Raw genomic sequence first — 23305 nt, forward strand, 5'->3', positions numbered from 1 at the left:
CATAGCCGCACAAGCAAATTTGTGTATTGTTGGGGTAAGTCATGCAGAATCCACAGGAATTGAAAAACTTAAGATTGCACTGCTGTTTGCACTCCTTGTTAGTAGTACACTTCCATGAAGCTGTGCACCTTATTGGCTCACCCTCACCTCTTTCACATACTCCATTTTCAACTGCACCCAAAACAAAAACAATTAATTAATTGCACATACATATGCAGCAACAATATTATCAGTTTCACATATCATATCATATTATTAGTTTCACTTCAGTTATAAAATTGAAGCGTTTAGGTGGGAAATTTTCTTATCAGAGAGTCTGACATACTACGTTGTCAAACTGTAAAACAGAACTATTAATAAATAGAATCATATCTGAATGTGTGTGGTCCGTCCTGATTTATAGTCTAGCCCTGACAAAGATACTTGATAAGAGATCATTACTTGTGCTTATATATCTAGACTATATATGATCTAATGGTAGGAATTATGAACCTGTTGCCAGGAGGAGAAGGACAAGGAAGAAGAAAGAGGTGGTATGAAGCTTTGTCATTCCTTCACAAAACCACTGTAATCTTTTAATTGGGTGCCATATTCTCTAATCTAAGACTTATTTATAGAGTTCCTGGTGTGCAATTTACAAGCAGTGAATGGTTGTATGGATATTGTATGATATCTGCTTCTATATATGGTTCACAATATTCCAGAAATGTGGATATAAAGATCTCAATTTTACATACATATCACACAAAAATGGCAATAATTTGTTAGCTAGTTTATCTGTAACTGTAAGTTTAGTGTATCTCATTTAATGATGACATTACACAGTATCTCATCGTTTTTAATGATCATGATGGAATTTAAGGCTTCATGTTCAGGCTCAAGTATTAGCATGGAGATGGAGGAGAAAGACCAACCCCCAATTTTCTAGCATATATATACACACCTATGAATGACCAAAAACTAAGTTGAATTATATGTGCATTACTTAAACTTTGACCTATATTATATATAATATGCTTGGTGGGTCCGATATAGCCACTAAACTCACAGGCAGGTACAGCGTTGATCTATCTGTTGTTTTGAGATTACTTTCTGATTCGGTTTGTGCATATATCAATGTGGTTAAAGGAAGATCTGAATTAAAATTAGCTTTCATATCACTCATAAACGACAATAGTTTTCTTAGCTAATTCATCTTATAATCATATCCTTTTAGTACTATTTCATAACGATATTGTTTTATTTGAACCCCAAATATTGACAATGTATTAATGTTGGCCCTCAAATTTTCTTTTATTTGAAACCATATTTTTTGCTAGAAATGCTCAACAAGGTAAAGGAAAACCTCAACGATCTATTTTCTCACTAGGTACAAGGTTTTAGAGTACCCTGAAATATGTGCAATCATCCGCAAACATGTATACTCCAATACTATTACTTGTTCGGATTTAGTATATGTTTTGATCATATAATATAATTAAGTTTCATTTCTGATTAGATCACAATAATGCAAAAACCATAAGATTAAAGGGGGGATAATCTTTATTGCGTTTAATTCATCTTATACATTAGTTCTCATCCATGCAATTTATCATGCCTAGCAGTCATAGCCGCACCAGCAAACTAGCTTATTATTGGCCTCAACATTGCAGATTCCACAACCGTTGTGCTTCTTCTTGCATGCCTCATTGCACTCTTGATCATTAGTACAGTCCCATGATGCTACACACACAGGCTGCTCACCTGATTCACATACTCCGTTTTGAGCTGCCACAACGAAAACAAACACAATATCACATATATGAGAGAGAGAGAGAGAGAGAGAGAGTACAAAACTAAATGAGAAAAAGTTTTATATATTTGTACCAAATAGTATAAGAATGTTACAAAATTATATTATTAAAGCATTTAGGCATACTCCATTGTGAATCTGCATGTATGTATATAAACTATGCTATGATAGTACAGGTGATTAGTAGGAGATTATGGACCTGCAGCTGCCAGCAGGAGGAGAAGGAAGAAGCAAAAGGTGGGATGAAGCTTTGCCATTCCTTCACAGAAGGGAAACTTTCAACTTTAATTTTCTGGGTGCTGTCATTCTCTAATTCTAAGCCTATTTATAATAAAGTGCATGCCTATTGTGCAATTACAATTAGTAAGGAATAATTGTATTCATATATGATATTAGCTTCTATATATGGTCCACATTCCACAAGAAACTCAGCAATGTGTTCAAATTACAACCAAAAGGTACCAAATCTTTTTATATGTAAATGATTAAATGTAAGATCTTGTCTAATCTTTTTATCTGGTCTTTCCCTACATACATGAATGAGCACCAGAACACCAAGAGTCAAATATATAAATGTGGTTAAATGAAGATCTAAAGGTTTTATGATAAATTGATTTGACAAAGTTAAAGTTTGTCCACGAAAGGCTTAAAATTGAAGAACAATTTGCCTGCAAAAAGACTTGTAGAATGCCGAGAAACTATATGCTATACCATCCAACTAAAGTTACAAATACACGTATGGTGGATTACTGAATTTAGAATCGTTCAAGATAGGAAAACCCATCAAAAGCACATAATCCATGGACCTAACTTGAATGCCTATCTAAAATATCCATGGAATCAACCTTTACCATTCAGATTGTCAGCATCAAATATCATTGCCATATGAACAAGGGGACGATAAACAACCCCAAAAACTAGTTCAAGAACACATTGGATTTAATATTCATTCAAAATCAAGAATATCCAGCGGTCAGCAGCTTTTACCTGCAAATTCATTTTCTATCGACAGTGCTCCATGCTTCTGACTTCTGAGTAAAACAGATACTCTCACCTGCACAGGGCAATAGAGCATAATTAGAAGAGATTTAAAGTCACAAGGGCTGAGCTCAAAATGAAGTATCAAGAAGCAAAAGGAAACTAAATCTTAGTTAATGGGTGCAGATTTAGTACCAGAATAGTACTAGTAAGGTGGAGATAAAGCATTGACATCGATCCAGGAGGGCCTCTTTGCGTTGTAGTAGAAATGAGCAATCATGGCAACCAACTCTTCCGCTGGCCGAATCTCTGACAACACAAACTTACTTAAAATCATATCAAAATAGGAACTTACAAAAAACCATGATCCATATTTTAATCCCCAATCTCACCTTTCTCTCTGTACAAGATCCTGTTTCCCCTCACAAACAAAATCTGAGGACATTCTCTAACTTTTAGAGCATACGCCAAATCCCTCTCAATATTGATGTCTATCTTCACCGACTGTTAAACAAAAGCACAAAATTGGAGCTAAAGTTAACATCTTTACAGCAGTTATCCATAAACCGTTGCAAAAAGTATTCATACATACCCGAGGAGGCAATCGATCTTTTGCATCCCAATAGACCTTGACCGCCTTTTCGAGCTCTTTCAAAGCCTTCCAGTTATCGCTTGCTCTGTTGTACCTCTCGAAAACAAGAACAAGAAGCGGACTTGGATGAAAAGCAAAGCTCTCCCACTCCAAGCAGTTAATCTCCTTCACCCAGTTATCTTCAACCTCACCTTCCCAATCAATCTCAACCCCATCTTCTCCCACCACATTTCGAATTGGATGGTTCTCAAAATACTCGGAAGCCCTAATCCCCCAACCCACGTCCGCATCCAACGGCCAATCTTTGCTCTCCTCCTCGACCACCATGCTCGTCTCTCTCCCACTACCCACATCGTCATCTTCATCATCATCGTCATCACCAGCTTTCTCCTTCATCAGTCTCTCTTTCGTCTCAACAATTTCTGGGTTCTGCTCTCTGATCGACGCGAACGTCCGATCAAGCGACTCCCGCACGTAATCCTCCACCGCCGCCGCCTCGCTTCTCCGCCCGCGCCGAAGCTTTCTCGGAATCGTCGCCGGGAACGCCTTGCCTGGTTCTTCTTCGCCTTCATTCTCAACAATTTCACTTTTTCGGCGCCGAGGTTTTCGTTTCGTATCAGAGCGGGGTTTCGGGTCGGGCTCCGAATCCGATTTTCTTGACACAGCATAGCAAGGAAGAGATCTCAGAGTGCGGGTACAGTGTATAGGCGCGCTCTGTAGTACGCTTGGCGGGACACAAATTTGAAAGCACAGCATATTTTGGCGGTTTTAATGGAGAATCAGTCAGCAGCAGCCCAAGTATTCGTGGAAATGCCACACCTATTACCGAAACCGACAATTTCTTTTACGTTTTTTCCTCTTTTATTATGACGACACCACGGTTCCTAAATAGATGCATGAAAACGGCATCAAACGACACGTCATGTATTTTAAACAATTCGCGACCGCGTCGCATTATCAAATTTATGTGGGCAACTAGACGGCTCAACATTAACCTTTTTTCATGGTCAACCTAATACGTTTTGGTTAGGAATTTCTATGTATAATGTAAATATGTAACTATATAAAAATGGGTGGGGAAAAATTAAGGACTGACTTAGATTGAGGTAATTGAATGAATAAATTAAGCTCTTTAATTTATAAATGATGCATGCTTTACTGCATCACTTTGAAATTCTCATCCAATCTCATTAAATATGGTAAACATAAAATTAATAACTAGGCATCATCCACTTATAAAGTTCTTGATTATACCAGAAAAAATCAAATTGTGAACTTACTGAATTCTAGGGATTAATGCCAATTTGGTTTCCAAACTATTATAATTGTATCAGTTTGGTTTACAGGCTTTTAATTTGAAAAATTTAGTTCCTAAACTTTTTTAATTTTGGCAATTGAGGTTATTCAATCAATTTATACACTTTCTGTCCAATTATGTCCTATTACTTTCAATTATGTACTTATGAAATGAATTATTCTAAAGGATACAGGAATGATAAATGGCACAAACTGAAATTATTGTCTTATTATGAAATGAAATTGACTGAACAACCTCAATTTGCAAAATTGAAAAAGTTTGGTAACTAAATTTTTCAAATTAAAAATCTAGAGACCAAACTAATACAAGTATAATAGTTTTGGGATCAAATTGACATTAATCTCATTACTTTATTCATCTTCACCACTAATTATAAAGTTATTGATTATATCGAAAAAAAAAATCAAACTATGAACTTATTCTGACACATTACTTTATTCATCTTCTCCACTTGTTATAAAGTTATTAATCATATCGAAAAAAATCAAATTATGAATTTATATGAATTCTGATATATTAGTGTATTTATTTCACCACTTGAGTTAATCTCAATAGCTTATATTTGTAGACTTTCATTGAGTTGCAAAATGGTTGGCTCATATGCTATATATAGCATTATTCATATACTAAACTTATTTGATAGTTTGGGATTCATAATTTGGCAAAAGAAGTTTAGTAAGGTATGTTTAAACTATTTAGTAAAAGAACATTACTGTATACGAAATATTGACTATAGAACACCTACATCATCATCATCCGTAAGGATTTTCAACCAATATACCCCATTTTCAACACTAATAATCAAGTAATAAAATATAATTTTTTCATATGCCAATTTCATGTCATGATTCAAAAAGGACCATTTTTCTCAACTAATATGGATCCCATTCAAAAATCATGAATTAAAATAAAATGGTGAACATTCATCATGAACTCATGTAATTGACGATGAACATAAAGTTGATATTCAAAGTTAAATATCCAAACATTTTCCTTAAAACAAATCGGACCCAAAATACAAGGCCAATCAATTATTTGCCCAAAAGATTAGTTATGCAAAATACTAAAATGCAGTTCATTAAACAAGTATGCACATGACCAATTGCATCGCTTGAAAAAAAGCATTGATTGCTCATAAAACCGTCCATTTCTTTTTGAATTGAAAGCAATTTCATCACACACGTTGAGTACATGATGTCACATTACACATTTCTAATGCATGCTTGCCTCGGCTTGCGAGTTACACATATTTGCAATTTGCCCCCTAAAAGAACTGTAATTTCATATTCGGAAGCAAAACTGCCACATACTCGGAACTCAAAGCCAATACTCCACGCGTTGCCTCACGCTCCCGTTGCCTCACAACTGTAAAAAGCGTGCAAGCTGACTAGGGTTTACAATACCAGGCAAGTGTGCCCCATCAGCCCTCAGCAAATCAGCTACTTCCACGTATCTCTGCAAGTTCTCCAACTTCGGCTCGGCTCTCCATCTCGGCTCGGCTCCACCTATAGACTTCCATTTCGTAGTCTCCTCCTCAGCGGTTCCGGTTGTTCCGGCCTCTGCTCGAGCTGGGTCCCACGGCTGTCCGAGTAGTGTGCCCTTGGTGAGGAACTCGTGCGCCAAATAGCCAGCCAGAAGCTGACCGGACGGAGCCGGCGGCTCGGGGAGGGTCTTCGAGCCGGCTTGGGTTGTAGCCGCTAGCTTGAGCGTCTTGGTTGCTTTTGAGTGGTGGAGCGCGTCGAGCCCACTTTCCTCCTTGCGCTTGTTATTTGACGCATTGGTCGTCGAAATCCGGCGAGGTGGCAAACGCATCGTTTTGGTATTCATGGCTCTTTGAGTGCATGCCACGTCGGCAACAGCAGTTCATGAAATCCACCACAAATCCGAACCCAAAGCCCAAAAAAAAAAAAAGATGATGATAAATCTGATAAAACTTGACAGGTAAGATAGAAACAAAACGTCAAAATCGAGGGGTAAAAAGGTAAATTCGCAACAGTAAAAAAAGAAACTGACTCTTGGATGAGAAATCGTGAAGAAAATGGATTGGGAACAAAATCAGGGCCCACAAAAAAAAAATAAAAAAAGAGAAGGCGAAGGTTGGGTGGGAGAGAAGACCGTACGGTTAGTAGCCGGAATCCGGAGAAGGATTGTTGCTCAGAAAGAGACGAGAGAGAGAGAGAGAGAGAGAGAGAGAGAGAGAGAGAGAGAGAGAGAGGGGGGGGGGGAAATGAGAAGATGGAATAGGGAGGAGGGGTTGGGGTTCTCCATATTTATAGATGTGGAGTTGAATGATTGCCCCTTGGGTGTAGATAAAATTACGAGAATACCGGATAGTGTGGAATGACGATTCTATCCCTGGGCTCTTTGGAGTTGGGGGTTGGCAAGTCAAGAACTAGATAGGTCCTTGTTTGGGCCACAATTAATGTAGTTTGCGAGCCACACCTAAGTTAGTTCGCTGTCTATAATTTTTTTTTTTTTTTCACCCTGCAAGTAAATTTACCAGCATACCTAGTTAATCAGGTGTGGTAAAATTAAGACATGATAATATCACTCGAACTTAAAATGAAATTAATATAAATTGATACTATTATTGGATATTTTTTAAGAAAATCGAGAATTTGTTGTGGTACGTCTCAAATGAATTAGAGAATTAAGGTGCTTCAACTTTAGTTTGTAAGTTCAATCGACTTAATTCCACTATGATAAGAAAGAAATCCAACTCTCTCTTGCTTTCTACACGTACAAAATCTGAAAAATTATGCTTGCTAACACACCTTAATGACTCTTATATAAACTTAGTAAACGCCTAATCTTATTGGGAATGAGGAGTAGATTTTCTATAAAGGAATAATAAAGTTTGTTATAAGAGTTATATTTCAAATCTAAAACATAATTTAAGTCTTCGGAGTTAGCTCAAATGATGAAAATGATTTGTGTTGTTGGCTTAATTTTAGTCAAGTGGTCAACGTAAATTCAACAACATTCGCACAATAAACACAAGGGAGATTTCCATTCAATTTCTTTAATTTTACATTATACAGATTAAAGGCTTATGATTTTTAGAATTCAAAATAAACTTCAATAATATTGTAACTATTTAACATTATATAATATTGGTCCATTAATTTTTATTTTTTTTCATGTATATTAGGCGCCGAGCACTCGACAATTGCCGTCGAGTGTTCAGCAGTACATTTTTGCTTATTCTTCGAGCCCTCGATACTAGTTTATCGGCTTTATATTTTGGACTCAGCCCAAAATTTCAGAGTTAAAACCTAATATGCAGCCACCGACCACAAATTTCATTCTGCAACCATATAGGAGAGTATGAGGTGAACCTGTACCCTATACTCTTAAAAAAAAAATGATTACATATTTTTTTGACGTAGCAATGGTCAAAGGGCTTTTTTTTTTTTAGAAAAAACAAACTCATAAAATTTCAGTTTAAAGAATAAATGTAACAAGGACTAAACTCTAATTTTTTGTAAACACAATAATATATATTGGTTCACTACGATCATATCGATATCGATAGGGCTATATCCACTTGGCATTTTGGTTTTCACTATGAATAATTGTGTTTACAATGTACAAAAGAGTATGAGAGCTCTAAAGAGAAATGAGAAAGTGTGCTATATATGTTAGAGATCCCTTTCTATGCGGGTGTGATTCCCTATTTATAAAGGATATGAAACTCTCCCCTTACAATTGTATGACTTGACCTAGTTAAGGCCCATTATGGCTTAATACAATAGAGAGGCCCAACATGGTCAAAGTATACACCAACAAATGCGGTATGAGTTGAGATTAAACTTGCTCTTGTTGTTCTGAGAACAATTAGAGATCCAAGCTCTAATGGTCTCAATTAACAACAATTTAGATAATATTAAAAACCTCAGTTATACATAAACACACATTCAATTATAGTTCAAACTCACCTCTATGGTGTTTACGTCCAGTACAAAAAAACAACGACCTTCATTTTCATCCAAACTTCAAGTAGCTCTGATTTGATTGATTGTATGTTTTAAACTTTTCTGTGTTTTATATTGTTCATGCACTTTGTTGTTGTTTTGTAAGATCCCTTCCTTGTGATCTTCATTGTTGTTCTTGTACGTTAATTGCGCTTTCCTTCTATCTTCCGTTTTTATTCACTTTAAAACAAAAATACTCTATTAAGTTCATGTCCTTCACTGTTTTTCGTATCGTCTATTTCAATCTTAGAAAAAATACGACCTATCGTCTTAATATTGATAGACTAAAATTTTGTAATAAAGTATGAAAACCATAAGAATCCTTAAATACCAAATATCAGACCAAATCACCAGAACCCTATGTAAATTTCTTAAACTAGCAGATAAATTTAACTAAATTGCAAAGTGTTTTTTTTATTTTTTTTATTTTTTACCATTTTGTTTTACCAAAAAAAAATGGTGAAAAGAAAGAAAAATGACCTGTTGACTTTCAGACATATGAAATTATTCGTCACGTGGTATAACCAATCAAATGTGTCATACTATGAGTGAATATTATTAATATTAGGGTTTATTTCATATTTAGTACCTAAACGTTGAACTTTGTCTTAATGTGGTACCTAAATTTTTATTTGTCCCAATTGAGTACCTAAACTTTTATTTTGTGTCTAATAGGTACCAAAATGAATTTATGTTAAAATTGTCAACAAAAGTTAGGGGCAATATAGTCAAAGTATATTTTAATTATTTTCTTTATATGTTTAAAATTATTAAAAAAAAACACAACAAACAAAAAAAATTAAAAATTAAAAATAAAATTTTTTGAAGTGACTATATTGCCCCTAACTTTTGTTGACAAATTTAACAGAAATTCATTTTGGTACCTATTAGACACAAAATAAAAGTTTAGGTACTCAATTGGGACAAATAAAAGTTTAGGTACCACATCAAGACAATAGTCAAAATTTAGGTACTAAATATTAAAAAAACCCAAAATATTATGTATTATCTTTATAATAGAAATTAGATCTATCACTTTGAAAATTTTTATATAATAATATAATATAACAACCAAATGTTTTCTTTGGTCTTGTATAAACTTTTTGTTTGTTAATGATTTAGTGGTAATTTAATAGTACTATTTTTTGTTGGGAATTTAATAGTACTATTGATGTTGAACTAATACCTGGCCAAGGAATAAAATTTCGGGTTTCGAGGAAATTTCGATGGAAATTTCGATGGAAATTTCGACGGAAATTTCGAAGATTTTTAAATTTCAACAAAAATTCGACGGAAACGATGGAAATTATTATCAAAATACGGAAATTTTGAATGAAACTTCACAATATGTTTATTTAACATATTATCTACTACATTGATAAAAAACATTGAAAAAAACCAAATTATATGGTAGGTTTCATGTGATATGTGATGAATATAATGCGCACTGGAGGCAAATACTATGAAATAAAATTAGTATAATGAATAAATAAAATTAATATATTATTTATACTCTATAATATATACACTAAATTCTATATACTTTATAATCTATACTCTATATTATTTAAGATATCGTATAGAATATTAGGGTTTAGGTCCTTTAGGATATTTTTAATTATTTTTTATATAAAAAGGTATTAGAGTTTATTGGTTTAGGATTTAAAAACAATTAAACGAAACTCCAACACGGCCAAACGAAATCTCAAATCATTTTTTTTTTCAATTGCCTAAAAACCTCAAACTAGGATATGGTATATGATATTAGGGTTTAGGCTCTTTAGAGTATTTTAAATTATTTTTTATATTGAAATATATTAGAGTTTACAAATTTAGGGTTTAAAAACAAGTAAGGTTTTTGGTTTTGTTTGCTTGGTGATATTAGAGAGAGTAGGTATAACGAGGGAGGGTGTGAGAGTATGAAAGATGAAGTACTAATATTATTGAGGTCAGAATATTAGTGGCGTCCGTATCACGTGGCAAATGCATCTTTGTTAATGCAGCCACCACTTGCTTGTTTGGCCTTCTTAATCTTTGATCTTATCTGATAAAAATTAGAAATTAAAAAACAAAACAAAAAAAAGTAGGTGTGGAGGTGCTGACGTCATTGCCAGCCCATAGATAACTAAGATAAGCAACGAAAAGCGAATCACAAATTCACAATTCATACCTTCGAATATTCAACCCCAAGTTCTCTTTCTCTTTGTATGAAAAACACTCTTAAAAATTCCCTTTTTTTTGTATCCTTTTTAATTTCTCTCTCTAGAAGCTTGTTTTGTTTTGTTGGTTTCTTTCTTTTAAATAATTTGGTTTTTCGGTATTATTTGGTCTGCAAGATTATTCCATTTTCTGATTCTACTTAGATCCCATATACCCAGTTCTCATTGTTCGGTTCTATCTATGCTTGGACAACACCACCTGCTCCTCCTTCATATAAATCACATTCACACCCATCACTCTCCATTTCTCTCTGATTTTTCCCAAAAAAGAAGAACCTGAAAAGTCCAGAAACCAAAAAGATAACCCAGGAAAAGGAAAAAGGAAGAAGAAGAAAGACGCCCAAGATCGCCGCGCCCAAGATCTCCCTCGATCTCCTTCCTGCCGCGCCCCCCGGCCACCCCCTGCCGCCGCCCCTCTTGAGGCGGCTGGGTTTCTGGGTTGTTTCGAAATTTCGCTTGAAATTTCGGCGAAATTTCGAATATTTCGCCGAAATTTTCCGAAATTTAGTCAAATCCGTGTTAAAATTTCGGAACCCCTAAAAAACGAAATTTTCGGCGAAATTTCGCCGAAAACTTCGAAATTTAAACCCTTGTACCTGGCTTCTATTTTCCCAATAAAAGAAAGATAAACTAAAGTCAATTGTTAAAATCTTAAAACAAATTTCAATGGTTTCATCACTCATTCAAATGGGATACTTTGGGTCTAAGAATTGTATTTGTTGTTCCCAGGGTGTTAAATTTTGAAATTTTCGGTGAAAATTTTGATTTTTTTGGGTGTCGAAATCGAAACCCATATTTGTTAAATTTTCGAGATAATTTCGTTGAAATGATTGAAATTTCGGCGAAATTTTCGGTGAGATCTGGTTTTAGAAGGCTTGGTTTTTGGAGAAAAATGGAGCAATGGCAGGGGGAGATCGAGGGAGAAATAGGGGTGGCGGCAAGGGAGATCGAGCGAGAGAGGCGACGACAGGGGGAGATCGAGGGAGAGAGAGGCGAGAGCAGGGGGCGACGGGGTGAGGGCAGGGGGGCGACGGGGCAACGAGGTGAAGGCAGGGGGCGAGAGCAGGGGGAGATGCAGAGAGAGAGAGAGGATGAAGAACTGAAGAAGAAAAACAGTGGAGCGCTAGAGCCTCGGGGGAAAAGAAAGGAAAGGAAAGGAAGGAAAGAAAAAGAAGAAAAAAAAATGAAGGAAATAAAAAGAAAAAAAAAAGAAAAAAAGGAAAAAAAAATTAAAAAGTTTAGGTTGATTGAGGTTTGGTGCCTTTGAGCAATTGTAAAGAAAAAAAATGGTTTGGGGTTTCGTTTGACCGTTTTGAAATTTCGTTTAGTTGTTTTGAAACCCTAAATTAGTAAACTCTAATATATTTTTATATAAAAAATAATTTAAAATACCAATATCATATATCATATACCATATCCTAAACAATATAGAATATAGATTATAAAATATATAGGGTTTAGTGTATTTATTATAGAGTATAGATAATATACTAATTTCATTTATTCATTATACTAATTTTATTTAACAGTATTTGTCTTCAGCGTGCATTATATTCATCTTATATCACATGAAACCTACGATATAATTTGGTTTCTTCAATATTTTTTCATCAATTTAGTAGATAATATGATAAATAAACATATGGTAAAGTTTCATTCAAAATTTTCATATTTTGATAGTAATTTTCATTTAATTTTTGTCGAAATTTAAAAATTTTAAAAATTTTCATTAAAATTTTATCGAAACCCGAAATTTTATTTCTTGTTTGTTCCTTAGACAACTTACATTATTTGTATTAATATTAATATTAGGCTGGCTGATTGGCATCCTCACATCCAACCATCTTTTTGTCTTCATCTAAACTCATTGTATCATTGTCATTGAACAATGAGTTTGTGTTTGGTGCTTTCTTTGAAGTTGATTCTCTTGCCCATGACTTTGTTTTTGCTTATTTTACAATTTTGGTTTCTGGGCAATTAAAAATTTTCTGCCTTTTGTTTTGTTTTGATTTCATGGAATTGCATTAATTTTTAACTGCGTTTTTAGTTATCAGATTCTCTTTTAATTAAGTCTAGTGTGATGTAACCAATTCAACATATCATATTAATATAAATATATCATGTATTATTATAATAATAAAGTTAAATTAGTTACACTGCGCCCAATATTTTTTCTTCAGACACAAAGTGTAGTTAGTACCATTTAACGCCAACGACGCAGCCTTCCACGTGGCGAGCCACTGTGGTAAAAGTAAATTAGATACTCAATGTGGGACCCCAAAAACGAATTTCCCAATTCCCGAAAACTGACTTTTTATTTTTTGTTTTATTCATTCCCAGTTCCTCAATTTCTTAACCCCTAGACAATCTTCAAGCTCACGCTTCAATTTCAAAAATTCCATTCCTGTTTTGCACACAAATCACGTACTGAATCGAAAAAGGGAAAAGAAAAGAAAGATTCAAAGATTTCACCAAAGGTGGATTTGATTGGCAATAAATTGAAGTAATGAGTATTGCTGTTTATGTCGTGGGGTATTGGCCTCTGCTTTTATGTTTTGCAAAAACATAAGGTGTGTTTGAACTTTGATTGCTTTTTCATTGGCTATTTATACAATTGAAGATTGTTTCCCCTGTTTCTAGGGTTTGGAATTGTCCTTTGGATGTAGTTTTGGCCATTTATCATGAATTTTTTATTTTCATCATTATTTGTGGTTGGGGTTGAAATTTGATGCTACTGGTGGAGGTGAACTAATGGGTTTTTGGTTTTGATAGGTAAGTTTTTGTTTTGAATGATGAAGAGGGTCTTGGCCTTAAAATGTTCTGAATTTATATGTTTATTTTTGTTGAAGAATTTTCTTTATGTTAATTTCAGTTTGTATTTGTTTTTCAGTGATGGTTCCCGTATTACTTGCTCCATAATGTGGAAGATTAGTTAGTCTTTTTGATTTTTATAATATTTTTCGTCTGCAAAAGTTTGAGCTGTAATGCTTCATTGCCTGATTGACCACTATCTTAATTTGATCATGATCTAATGGTTATCAGTAAACTTTAGTAATGGGAATGTTTCAATTTCCCACATGAAGTTCTGAATTACTGTTGGTGCTGGTTTTGGTGGTTGAAGATTTTGGAGCATAGTGAAGCATCATGAGGAGTAGTGGAACTGAAAAGGGGAGGAGTGGTAAAACTGCGCGGAACTTTGGAAACATGATGAAGTGTTTCTGCTCGGGAGAGAATTTAAGAGAACCAGATGAAATAGTTCCTTCAGAAATTGAATCCCTTGCAACCAAGGATTATACGAGAAGTGAGCATTCAGCACTAGCTGGTGTGGTTACCACGAACCCGCACACTGGCACTTTAGAAGAAGCTGAATCATCTCTGCGTGAGAATGGTTCTTTGAACTACGAGGTTTGTTTGCTTTAAACACTGCTTATCTGCCGAACCATCAATTTTCTTCTCTTAACATTTTTTTTTTCTTCTAAAAGAAGTCCTAGGTGGAAATCTAATAATATTATTGAGCCTAAGAAACAGTTTTCTTTTTATATCTCTGAAGTTTCTGAAGGATTTTGATAAATAGGCGTTGTGATGAATTGTGTCAAACCTAGTTTCTATTGCTTTATCATTCTATGATCCTTGAATGTATGAGTATTTGGTCATTAGTAGTCAGGGTCTAGACATAAACACATTCAAATCCATCATCTCCATCGTAGATTAAGGCTGTTGTTGAGTTCAGAAAATAGGCCATTTTGTCGTTGCTTCACATACTATCTGGCCACCCTTACCTTTTTAGGGGAAAGACTAGGTACGCGGGAGACTATTGGAGATAATTAAAATGCAGCCAATAGAGGTTTTGCATGTTAAAGCATGTCTGTCAGACTTTCACAATGAAAACAGAGATCTCTGTCTTAAGAGCCTGTCTGCAACAATGCAGTCTTTGTATTGGTGACCTTGGCAGTTATTTCTGTATTCTAAAGCTACAAAATTTGCAATTTCAGGAAGCAAGAGCATTATTAGGAAGATACGAATATCAGAAAGGAAACATAGAAGCTGCTTTACATGTATTTGAAGGAATAGATGTTGCTGCAGTGACTCCGAAGATAAAAATCACCCTTGCAAGAGGAGTTGAACGTCGTAGGAGACGTTCTAAAAGTTTTTCTACACCACCATTGTCTTTAAGTGCTGTCAGTTTACTTCTGGAAGCAATATATCTCAAAGCAAAATCATTGCAGAGTCTTGGGAGATTTAAAGGTACATACTTTTCTTTCTTCTTTGTTGAATCTTGGATGTTGTGAGACTGTACATAATTTTGACCTGCACTGAATTACTTTATTGAGGTGGTTTAGTTCTTGGCCTTTTACTGATAAAAGATTAATATGTATTAGTTTTATGAGAATATAATCTGTTTTAAATCATTTAGTAATAATGCCACCGCCAAACCATTGAATATAGTGTTCTGTTATGTTACACCACAGTCTTGAGTGTTGTTACTTAGGACAGGAAAAAGAAAAAGAAAGAAGGAATCTGTTAGCTTTACATGATAATCACACCATCACTGCATGGCTTATGTATATCTTTAGTTACTCTTGCAGAAGCTGCTCAATCTTGCAAAGTTATTCTGGACATTGTTGAATCTACATTACCAGAAGGCTTGCCTCAAAACTTTGGTGCTGACTGCAAGTTGCAGGAGATTATAAATAAGAATGTCGAGTTGCTCCCAGAATTATGGAATCTTTCTGATTGTCCGCATGAAGTCATCTTGTCATACAGACGGGCTCTACTCCATCATTGGAACCTTGAGGTGGAAACTACTGCAAAGATTCAGAAGGAGTTTGCCGTTTTTCTTCTGTACAGTGGAGCTGAAGCAAGCCCCCCAAACCTCCGCTCCCAATTGGATAGTTCATTTGTACCCAGAAACAATTTAGAAGAGGCTATTCTTCTGTTAATGATACTACTTAGAAAAGTTTCCCTTAAGAAAATTGAGTGGGATCCATCAATCTTGGATCATCTTTCGTTCGCTCTATCTGTTTCAGGGGATTCCAGGGCCTTAGCTAATCAAGTTGAAGAATTGCTGCCTGGGTTTATTGATCGGAAAGAAAGATATCTCAAACTAGCTCTCTGTTACTATGGAGCAGGAGAGGATTCAGTTGCTTTAAATCTGCTTAGGAAATTGTTGAGTAAAAGTGAGGATCCAATGTGTGTTCCAGCTTTGTTGATGGCATCAAAGATATGTGGGGAAAACCCCAGTCATGCAGAAGAAGGGGTAGGTTTTGCCTTCAGAGCCGTTGAGAGTTGGAATGGTAATTGTGATCAATTGAAAAGTACCGCTTCTTGTTTATTGGGCTTATCACTTTCAGCACATTCTAAATCAGTGGTTGCTGATTATGAGAGGGTGACAAGACAGACTGAGGCACTTCAGGCCCTAGAAACTGCTGGGAGAATGACAACAATGAGTGACCCCATTATTCTTTACCATCTCAGTCTAGAATATGCTGAACAGAGAAAGTTGGATGCTGCACTTGATTGTGCAAAGCAAATGCTAAAGCTGCAAGGCGGTTCTAATGTTAAAGGTTGGTTGTTGTTGAGTAGGATATTATCAGCTCAGAAACGGTTTGTGGATGCTGAAACAATCATTGATGCTGCTTTGGACCAGACAGGGAAATGGGATCAAGGAGAACTGTTGCGAACCAAAGCCAAACTTCAAATTGCGCAGGGTCAGTTTAAATGTGCCATTGCGACATACACTGAGCTTCTCGCTGTTCTTCAAGTACAGAATAAAAACTTTGGTTATGGGAAGGAGCTTCTTAAGGTCCATTCTTGGGTTATTTTTCCCACATATTTAGTCAATCTATTTGAGCAACAGGTTTTCTCTTTCTTTTCTTTTTTCTTTTTTCTTTATAATGAATGCTTCTTTTGGCATTGGATGCATTACTTCACATATACAGTTGATACTGAAATGCTGTTTTGGAATTATTGTGATCCCTTGTTTGTGTCATTACTACTCATGAACTTGTGACCAAATGATAGTAATAGGTGGTTTGTAGCCAGTTTGTATTCTGGACGTGACGTCCAGGAGAGAAGGAAAGGGAATAATGGATGTGTTGAGGTATCATCTTCATGTTACAAAATTTGATGGATCTCTTTGTTTTCATTGAAGGAATAGAGGAAGTAGGCTCATAAATTCATGTTGTTAGATTACGCTGTGAGTGTTTGGTCAATAAATTGTATTCAAAGAATCCACTTCTTGATGTTATAAATGTTCAGAATCATAGCCTTAATTGCAGTATTTATAATGGATAATCTTCTTTTGCTCTAATGAAAAGTATATTGGGATAATTGCGGATCCATTTTCTGAACACAGTTTCTGTTACCTCAGACATCTTTTGTTTGTGTATGCTTTCGTAAGTTTTCAGATAAAATTGTTCCACTGCAACTAATCTTCATTTTTATTATTAATGGCAGAGTAATAGAAATCTTGCTGGAAGGTTGGAATTGGAAATATGGCATGACCTGGCATATGTCTACATAAATCTTTCACAATGGAGGGATGCTGAGATTTGTATTTCCAAATCTAAAGCTATTACTTCTTACTCTGCTAGTAGATGTCATGTGACAGGTAATTTCAGACAATCACTTGGTTTGTGCTTTCTTTTCTTCCAATCAGTTTCTTGATGGATCAAAGTGCTCTAGTTTTCATTGTCTGCTAACAATTAGATCACTCGCTGATTAAATGTTCATGGAAGAAAGTAATCAAAGTATGATATATTTTGTTGTTTGTAGCAGAAAAATCAATAAAAGAGAAGTTTTGAAAAAGGATTAGGTTGGATACAGTTAATATTTCATGAATCCTGTTTCAGCGAGTGCCTTAAAGTATGCACTGAACTTACTGTACACTATGATGTTAAGTTTAGTCGTCCAGCTTCTCCAAAAATTTGAGAACCTTTGTAACCTTATGTTTTTTCTTTTTACCAACCTAGAGTCAGTTTTTTGTCAAATATTTATAATTTTCAACTAACAAATGGATTCTGAGGTTCTCTTTGCCAAATACCTCTGAACTTCCTCCTCGATTTGTTCAAGTTAGAGTGCAGTATCTTGGCTTCAAAGCATTACATTTGAGAAAGAAATAAGGGCATCTGTGTGTATACTATTTGTGGGAACTTCTGCTGGTGCATTGTGCTAATGCTGTGGAACTTCGTCGATTCTGCAGGTGTACTTTATGAAACTAAGGGCCTCTACAAAGAAGCTCTGAAAGCTTTTTCAGAAGCTTTGGATATTAATCCCTCCCATGTACCAAGCTTGATCTCTACAGCTGTTGTTCTCAGACGGCTTGGTAGCTCACAAGCAGTTGTCAAAAGCTTTATGATGAATGCATTACGCCTTGATAGAACAAACCATTCTGCATGGTATAATCTTGGCCTACTTTACGAAGCCCAGGGAACCCCATCTTCTAAATTAGAAGCTGCTGAATGTTTTGAGGCTGCAGTCTTTCTTGAAGAGTCTGCTCCTGTTGAACCCTTCAGATAACCATGCATATACATTCCATGTAAACCTTCGAATTTGCTGTCAACTTCAAAGTTCTCTCCCACATTTATACATCCTCTTAGATGATGAAAGAGAAGAATAATAAAAAGAAAAAATAAATGATAATCCGCTACACAATGATGACTGTATCACCAGAATACATAACTACTTTCTACAAGGCCGTGCACAAAGATCTTTGTTTTTGTAATGTTGTCAAAAACTACTGTTGTAATTTTTTTGTTCTTTGATAGAAATTTTTCATACTTTTTGATGTAAGGCTATAGCCTATAGTGATCTGTGTGGAGACCTTGGTTGTAAAGCAATCTATACCCATTATTTCAATACCAAACAGTAAAAGGACAGGGCAAAAGGTCAAGATTGTTGATAACCTTGAGAATATATGTTTTTTTTTTTTAATCAACAATAAAGTATTTGTTTAGTAATAATTGGCGGTACATCTCTATTATGATGTGCACACATGTGACTTGTCAATTTGTCTGAAGATTGAAGAAATTTGATTCCATGGATTTTTATTCGATCTCCTTACCAAACATAAAAACCTTCTCTTATACTCTTTGACTAACTTATTAGTGGTACTGGAAACACTTAATTTCGTAGTCATTATCATTTAGATTATAGATAACGACTTAGATTTGTTTGAGTTAATTATTGAAATTTTGCTGTCAATTTTTTGTCCATAACTCTGTTAAGATCGATATGATGAATTGGACAACCCAAAAAACTAGAAAACTTAATTTGGGTAAACATGAACTGTGATGGTCCATATATGGTGTAAACTTCAAATCATTTTATTGATATAAAATTCAAACTAATTAATATGACAATGAATCAATGACTAATGAATTACAGACAAATTAACAACAGACCATTACAATTATTTTTTTTACAATTGGTACGTATAGATACATAATTACAGTGCCAAATTCAATCTAATCTATAATGCCCTTAATTATAACTATTTTTTTTTTTTTTTTGAAATTTCTCAAGGACATTGAGGAGAAACAACTCCTTTGTAAGCCAGTTTAACATTGCTGCATTGGGCTTTCCCTTGCTGCAGTTGAATATTTTGCAGTACAATCCCTTGACATGGAACGGCTTTGCTGCAATTAAATGTTATGGCAGCGTCCGAAGCGCTCGTCCCTCTAATGTTTTGGTACAACACATTTTGCACTTTCACTGCCGAGCTCTGCAATAACAAAGTAAATTAATAATTTTCGACTTAGGAGAAATTAATTAACATGTCAATTCGATCAAATTCAAAGTACGTAGTACGATATATTGTTTGTATTTACCTGTTGTTTGCAAGAAGATTTGTCTTTGCGGTCACAGTAGTTTTGGTCTATGATTATGGGGTTTTCCACATTATTCATTTGCATGTTCTGAAAAATAATGTTGCTTGCAAGTCCTGACCCTCCCTGCCATGTCTTGACTCTCACTCCATTTGAGGTTCCAGAAAACTTAGCTCCATTTACTGTTACTTGTGATACATGGTCAGCTGCCCTATCTTCTCCCAAGCTTCCAATACTGATGATAAGCGCACCATGAAATGATCAAAACGAACAAGCTAGCATTAATATTATATATTGATTTATACGGGCATGTTTTTTACGAGACAATCTCGCAATATAAACATACTAGCTAGACTGTAAATCTGAGTCATTAATTATGTTGACTCTTAATTGAATATGCAATTTAGATAATAAAAAATTTTTGCACGTTGAAGAAGTGGAGTTTTGAATTTGAAATTACCTGATTCCATGGCCTGGTCCACAAGTTATGTCTGTGGCTAGCACTTTTTGGGACCCATCCACAATAGAAATACAATCATCACCTGCAACCCAAATAAATAGATAAAAACATTATGTTTATATTAGGCTACTTTAAATTAGACGTATAATATTTGGTTAATGAAGTTAATTCTTTAATTTATTGATGCTTAAATATACCTGTTCCTATAACACAGCTTGAGATAGTGATGTTCTGGGTACTTGTAACATGAATTCCATCGGTATTGGGACTATCCTCTGGTGCTGTTACAGTAAGATGGGAAGCTACAACATTTGTGCAATATTCGAATCGAACATGCATTTGCTGTGCGTTTTGGATATGCACATTCCTCACTACCAAGTTGTTGCAGTTGCTGAAGGTCACAGCCTGCATATATTTAGTTTCCAAATGTAAAATTAATATTTGCAAAGACACCCTTAATTTCAAACTTAATGCTACTCAATTAATTATAGACTTTCAATCGAACCATATTGTAGTATCTAGCTAACAATATAACATATCAAATTACACACTGTCTGACAAGAAAATATTTTCAAATTTAAACACGAAGATACGTACTGTGGGTGCCTGCTTATTGCAGGGAGCTTTTCTTTTCTTGCAAGAGCTTTGCCACCATGTTTCTCCATTGCCATCGATGGTTCCAGGACCTTGAACTAACAAGTTCGGAACGCTGTCAAAGACAAGCCACTGCTTAGAGTCTTCTTCATTGTAGTCTGACTGGTCACCAGATGCTTTTATGGTTCCATAAATCTGAAGTTTTCCAACAAAACACGTACTACTAATTATTGTAATTTGATAGTATATATATATGAGTACTAATTAATTTCGATCTCTCACATTTTATATTTTAAACACAATTTTAATTAATTACCTGCATTGTAAGATGAGATTTGCATGATCCTTTGAATGTGATTGGCCTAACAAGATAGCTCTTCTTATTGGGCACCACAAGAACCACTGCTCCATTGTAAGAACAAGCTTGCTGCCACGCCTTCTCAAATGCCTAAAAACCAACCCGATATAAAGAAACAAATTAAACATTAATCGATTCAACAAAAAACACACATAAAACTATTTGTACCACATTTGCAAACAAACAGATCGACAACGTAATATGTGACTAGTGCGTAATGTAATTTACTATGTACCTGTGTGTCATCAGCTGCACCATTTCCTTTAGCTCCAAAGTCATCAACACTAAACGTTTTAACAGAAGCTGATGATGAGGTGGCACCCACTTCTTGAAGCCTCTTTATACCGAAGAGTTGAGTTCTGAGGCTAATGGGTTGTATGAACTTGACATTCTGAATGGTGCTCATGTATGAAGGGTGAGCTCCAGAAGAAGAATCATAAAACCCAGATAAAGATTTGTGGTCATCAACATAGCTATGAAGTGAGTTCTCTTTGAAACATGAAATAGTACTAATAAAAGAGAGAATAACAATAGTACAGAAGGAGAATAAATGACTTTGTAGAGCCATTTGTTTCTTCTTTCTTTTTGGTATTAAAGGGAGAGAATAATCCAAAGGCTGGTAAGCAATGATAGCTAGCTTATAATAAATTTTATGGGATGTTGGTTATAGGCTATAGATGAGGAGAATGTGATGGAGGGTTTTGGTATTTATAGAGAAGTAATTTGGCGGCGGTTTGTGGGTGTTATAGCCTCTATTTTCAGATATGGTCTGACATTGAGAGCTAGATTGAGACGAAAGGATCTCTTGGGCCGACCATGACTTCTAATTTGCTCCATGCAGGCATGCACTACCCTTATATTAAAACTTGCATAAAATAAAAATGTTGGGATATATATGAGGTGTGTGAGACAACCTTCGAGAGCTAGTTATAATCCCTCAACATTCGAACACTAACGTACCATACAACATTTGAACAAATTAAAGTCTGTCATACTCAAATGTTCAAACGTCATCTCACATCCTATACTAATCTCTTATCTTGCATTTTGTATTAGAGAAATAATTACACGAAATAAATGATATCTTCTGTTTTTTTTTTTTTTTTTTAATTTGGGAGATGAGTGATCTAACATTGTTGCATTGTGAGCAATTCTACGGCCCTGCTTCCGAATGGTCTACTCAACGTACAACTCCATGATATCTTATGTTTAAGCTTATTATACCTAATTAATTAATTATGTTGTGCTTATAACCAAAGCATGTTATTTTGAAGTTTAGAATTAAGTGTTTAGGAATTAGAATTTAATATTTGAAATTTATATTGAGAAAATAATTATTAATGGAAGTCTAGTTTTTGACAAATTAAAGACCAATAGATTCAGACTCAATCAAGATAATATCAAGGGATCTAGGAGTACTAGCTGATGCATGCAAATCAACAATTTTTTATTTTATTCAGAACGCGCGTACACTATTTCCATATATACAGCATACTGATTACTGAATTTGCATGCTTCCCAGACAAATACAAATATAAAATATATTGATCAAGCATTCTAGGGGCATGATTGGCTAATGGGTCACGTAATATATAGGCATCATATAATAATAATATTATTATAAAATAATATATATAATAATAATATAAATGAACAATTATATATATATATATATATATGTACACATGCATGGGAGATCGATTATATAATATTATATAATGTATCATGTATATGTTCATGACATCAAAGAAAAACTGGTTCGTTGAATGTGTGTTAGAGATTTTTGCACTCTTTTTAAGTTTTAGGTTTTTATCCATAAGTATTAATTACGATATGATCGGGTTAGGTACAAGAACTCTACTACGTATATATACTAGTTAGTGTGCACAAGCACTCTACTCCTTCTAACATATGCTGCCTACGTGTCATTCTCTGATTGAAACACTCACCTCGAAAAGTGTGTGGGTTTAGCATGCTAGCCTCACAAAAGAGTCTGATCGAGTTGCCCTCAATATAAATATATGTTTGCTTGCTGGGATGATGAGGGATGGGTTTCGATTCGATCATTTGGTGGAAAGTTCTCACATGCAAACGTTGTAATTGTATATGATACATCCACTTTTTTTTTTTTTTTTTTGGTACAAGATATATACATCCACTTTTGACTTTTGTTTAAGGGTACACTATTTTAATTT

At 34.8% G+C, this 23305-nt stretch overlaps 4 protein-coding genes across 7 annotated transcripts; 1 reads left to right on the plus strand and 3 right to left on the minus strand.

The window, feature by feature from the left end:
- Window positions 1–1499: 1499 nt before the first annotated feature.
- MRL7 (polyadenylate-binding protein 2-binding protein) lies at window positions 1500–4211 on the minus strand. Of its 2 annotated transcripts, XM_086254688.1 has the most exons (6): window positions 3363–4211; window positions 3163–3274; window positions 2966–3079; window positions 2780–2846; window positions 1992–2051; window positions 1500–1767 (listed from the first exon to the last, which is right to left on the minus strand). In XM_086254688.1, the coding sequence occupies exons 1-3, from the start codon at window positions 4116–4118 to the stop codon at window positions 2976–2978; spliced, it is 972 nt and encodes a 323-aa protein (XP_086110814.1). In that variant the 5' UTR covers window positions 4119–4211; the 3' UTR covers window positions 1500–1767; window positions 1992–2051; window positions 2780–2846; window positions 2966–2975. The 2 variants fall into 2 exon arrangements, with proteins under 2 accessions (XP_086110814.1, XP_086110813.1); XM_086254687.1 differs by lacking the exon at window positions 1992–2051 and having other exon boundaries at window positions 1501–1767.
- A 1571-nt stretch (window positions 4212–5782) lies between these two features.
- On the minus strand, window positions 5783–6873 carry LOC147275941 (uncharacterized). Its single transcript, XM_086254913.1, has one exon. The coding sequence runs from the start codon at window positions 6505–6507 to the stop codon at window positions 6040–6042; it is 468 nt and encodes a 155-aa protein (XP_086111039.1). The 5' UTR covers window positions 6508–6873; the 3' UTR covers window positions 5783–6039.
- Window positions 6874–13229: 6356 nt separating this feature from the next.
- Window positions 13230–18785, plus strand: NPGR2 (no pollen germination related 2). Of its 3 annotated transcripts, none has more exons than XM_086255365.1 (6): window positions 13230–13443; window positions 13995–14278; window positions 14866–15118; window positions 15460–16730; window positions 17330–17483; window positions 18075–18785. In XM_086255365.1, exons 2-6 carry the CDS (start codon window positions 14018–14020, stop codon window positions 18389–18391), a joined length of 2256 nt encoding a protein of 751 aa, XP_086111491.1. In that variant the 5' UTR covers window positions 13230–13443; window positions 13995–14017; the 3' UTR covers window positions 18392–18785. The 3 variants fall into 3 exon arrangements, with proteins under 3 accessions (XP_086111491.1, XP_086111493.1, XP_086111492.1); XM_086255367.1 differs by having other exon boundaries at window positions 15460–16676; XM_086255366.1 differs by lacking the exon at window positions 13230–13443 and having other exon boundaries at window positions 13476–14278.
- Window positions 18786–19391: 606 nt separating this feature from the next.
- On the minus strand, window positions 19392–21678 carry LOC147275943 (polygalacturonase-like). Its single transcript, XM_086253839.1, has 7 exons — window positions 21346–21678; window positions 21069–21200; window positions 20756–20947; window positions 20356–20563; window positions 20159–20240; window positions 19702–19933; window positions 19392–19595 (listed from the first exon to the last, which is right to left on the minus strand). The coding sequence occupies exons 1-7, from the start codon at window positions 21676–21678 to the stop codon at window positions 19392–19394; spliced, it is 1383 nt and encodes a 460-aa protein (XP_086109965.1).
- Between the last annotated feature and the right edge of the window lie 1627 nt (window positions 21679–23305).

The sequence above is a fragment of the Dryas octopetala genome, chromosome 8 (assembly GCF_963921425.1).
Source record: "Dryas octopetala chromosome 8, drDryOcto1.1, whole genome shotgun sequence".
Classification (NCBI taxonomy): Eukaryota; Viridiplantae; Streptophyta; class Magnoliopsida; order Rosales; family Rosaceae; genus Dryas; species Dryas octopetala.

Excerpts from the sequence above, each read along its gene's own strand:
- MRL7 (XM_086254688.1), bottom strand. The coding sequence starts at position 4,118 with ATGCTGTGCTTTCAAATTTGTGTCCCGCCAAGCGTACTACAGAGCGCG. Across the intron at positions 3,275-3,362 it reads AAGATCGATTGCCTCCTCGG|TCGGTGAAGATAGACATCAA; the intron begins GTATGTATGAAT and ends TTTGTTTAACAG. Across the intron at positions 3,080-3,162 it reads GATCTTGTACAGAGAGAAAG|AGATTCGGCCAGCGGAAGAG; the intron begins GTGAGATTGGGG and ends TTGTGTTGTCAG.
- LOC147275941 (XM_086254913.1), bottom strand. The coding sequence starts at position 6,507 with ATGAATACCAAAACGATGCGTTTGCCACCTCGCCGGATTTCGACGACC.
- NPGR2 (XM_086255365.1), top strand. The coding sequence starts at position 14,018 with ATGAGGAGTAGTGGAACTGAAAAGGGGAGGAGTGGTAAAACTGCGCGG. Across the intron at positions 14,279-14,865 it reads ATGGTTCTTTGAACTACGAG|GAAGCAAGAGCATTATTAGG; the intron begins GTTTGTTTGCTT and ends TTGCAATTTCAG. Across the intron at positions 16,731-17,329 it reads TCAATCTATTTGAGCAACAG|AGTAATAGAAATCTTGCTGG; the intron begins GTTTTCTCTTTC and ends TATTAATGGCAG.
- LOC147275943 (XM_086253839.1), bottom strand. The coding sequence starts at position 21,678 with ATGGCTCTACAAAGTCATTTATTCTCCTTCTGTACTATTGTTATTCTC. Across the intron at positions 20,948-21,068 it reads AATCTCATCTTACAATGCAG|ATTTATGGAACCATAAAAGC; the intron begins GTAATTAATTAA and ends GGAAAACTTCAG. Across the intron at positions 19,934-20,158 it reads GGACCAGGCCATGGAATCAG|TATTGGAAGCTTGGGAGAAG; the intron begins GTAATTTCAAAT and ends GCTTATCATCAG.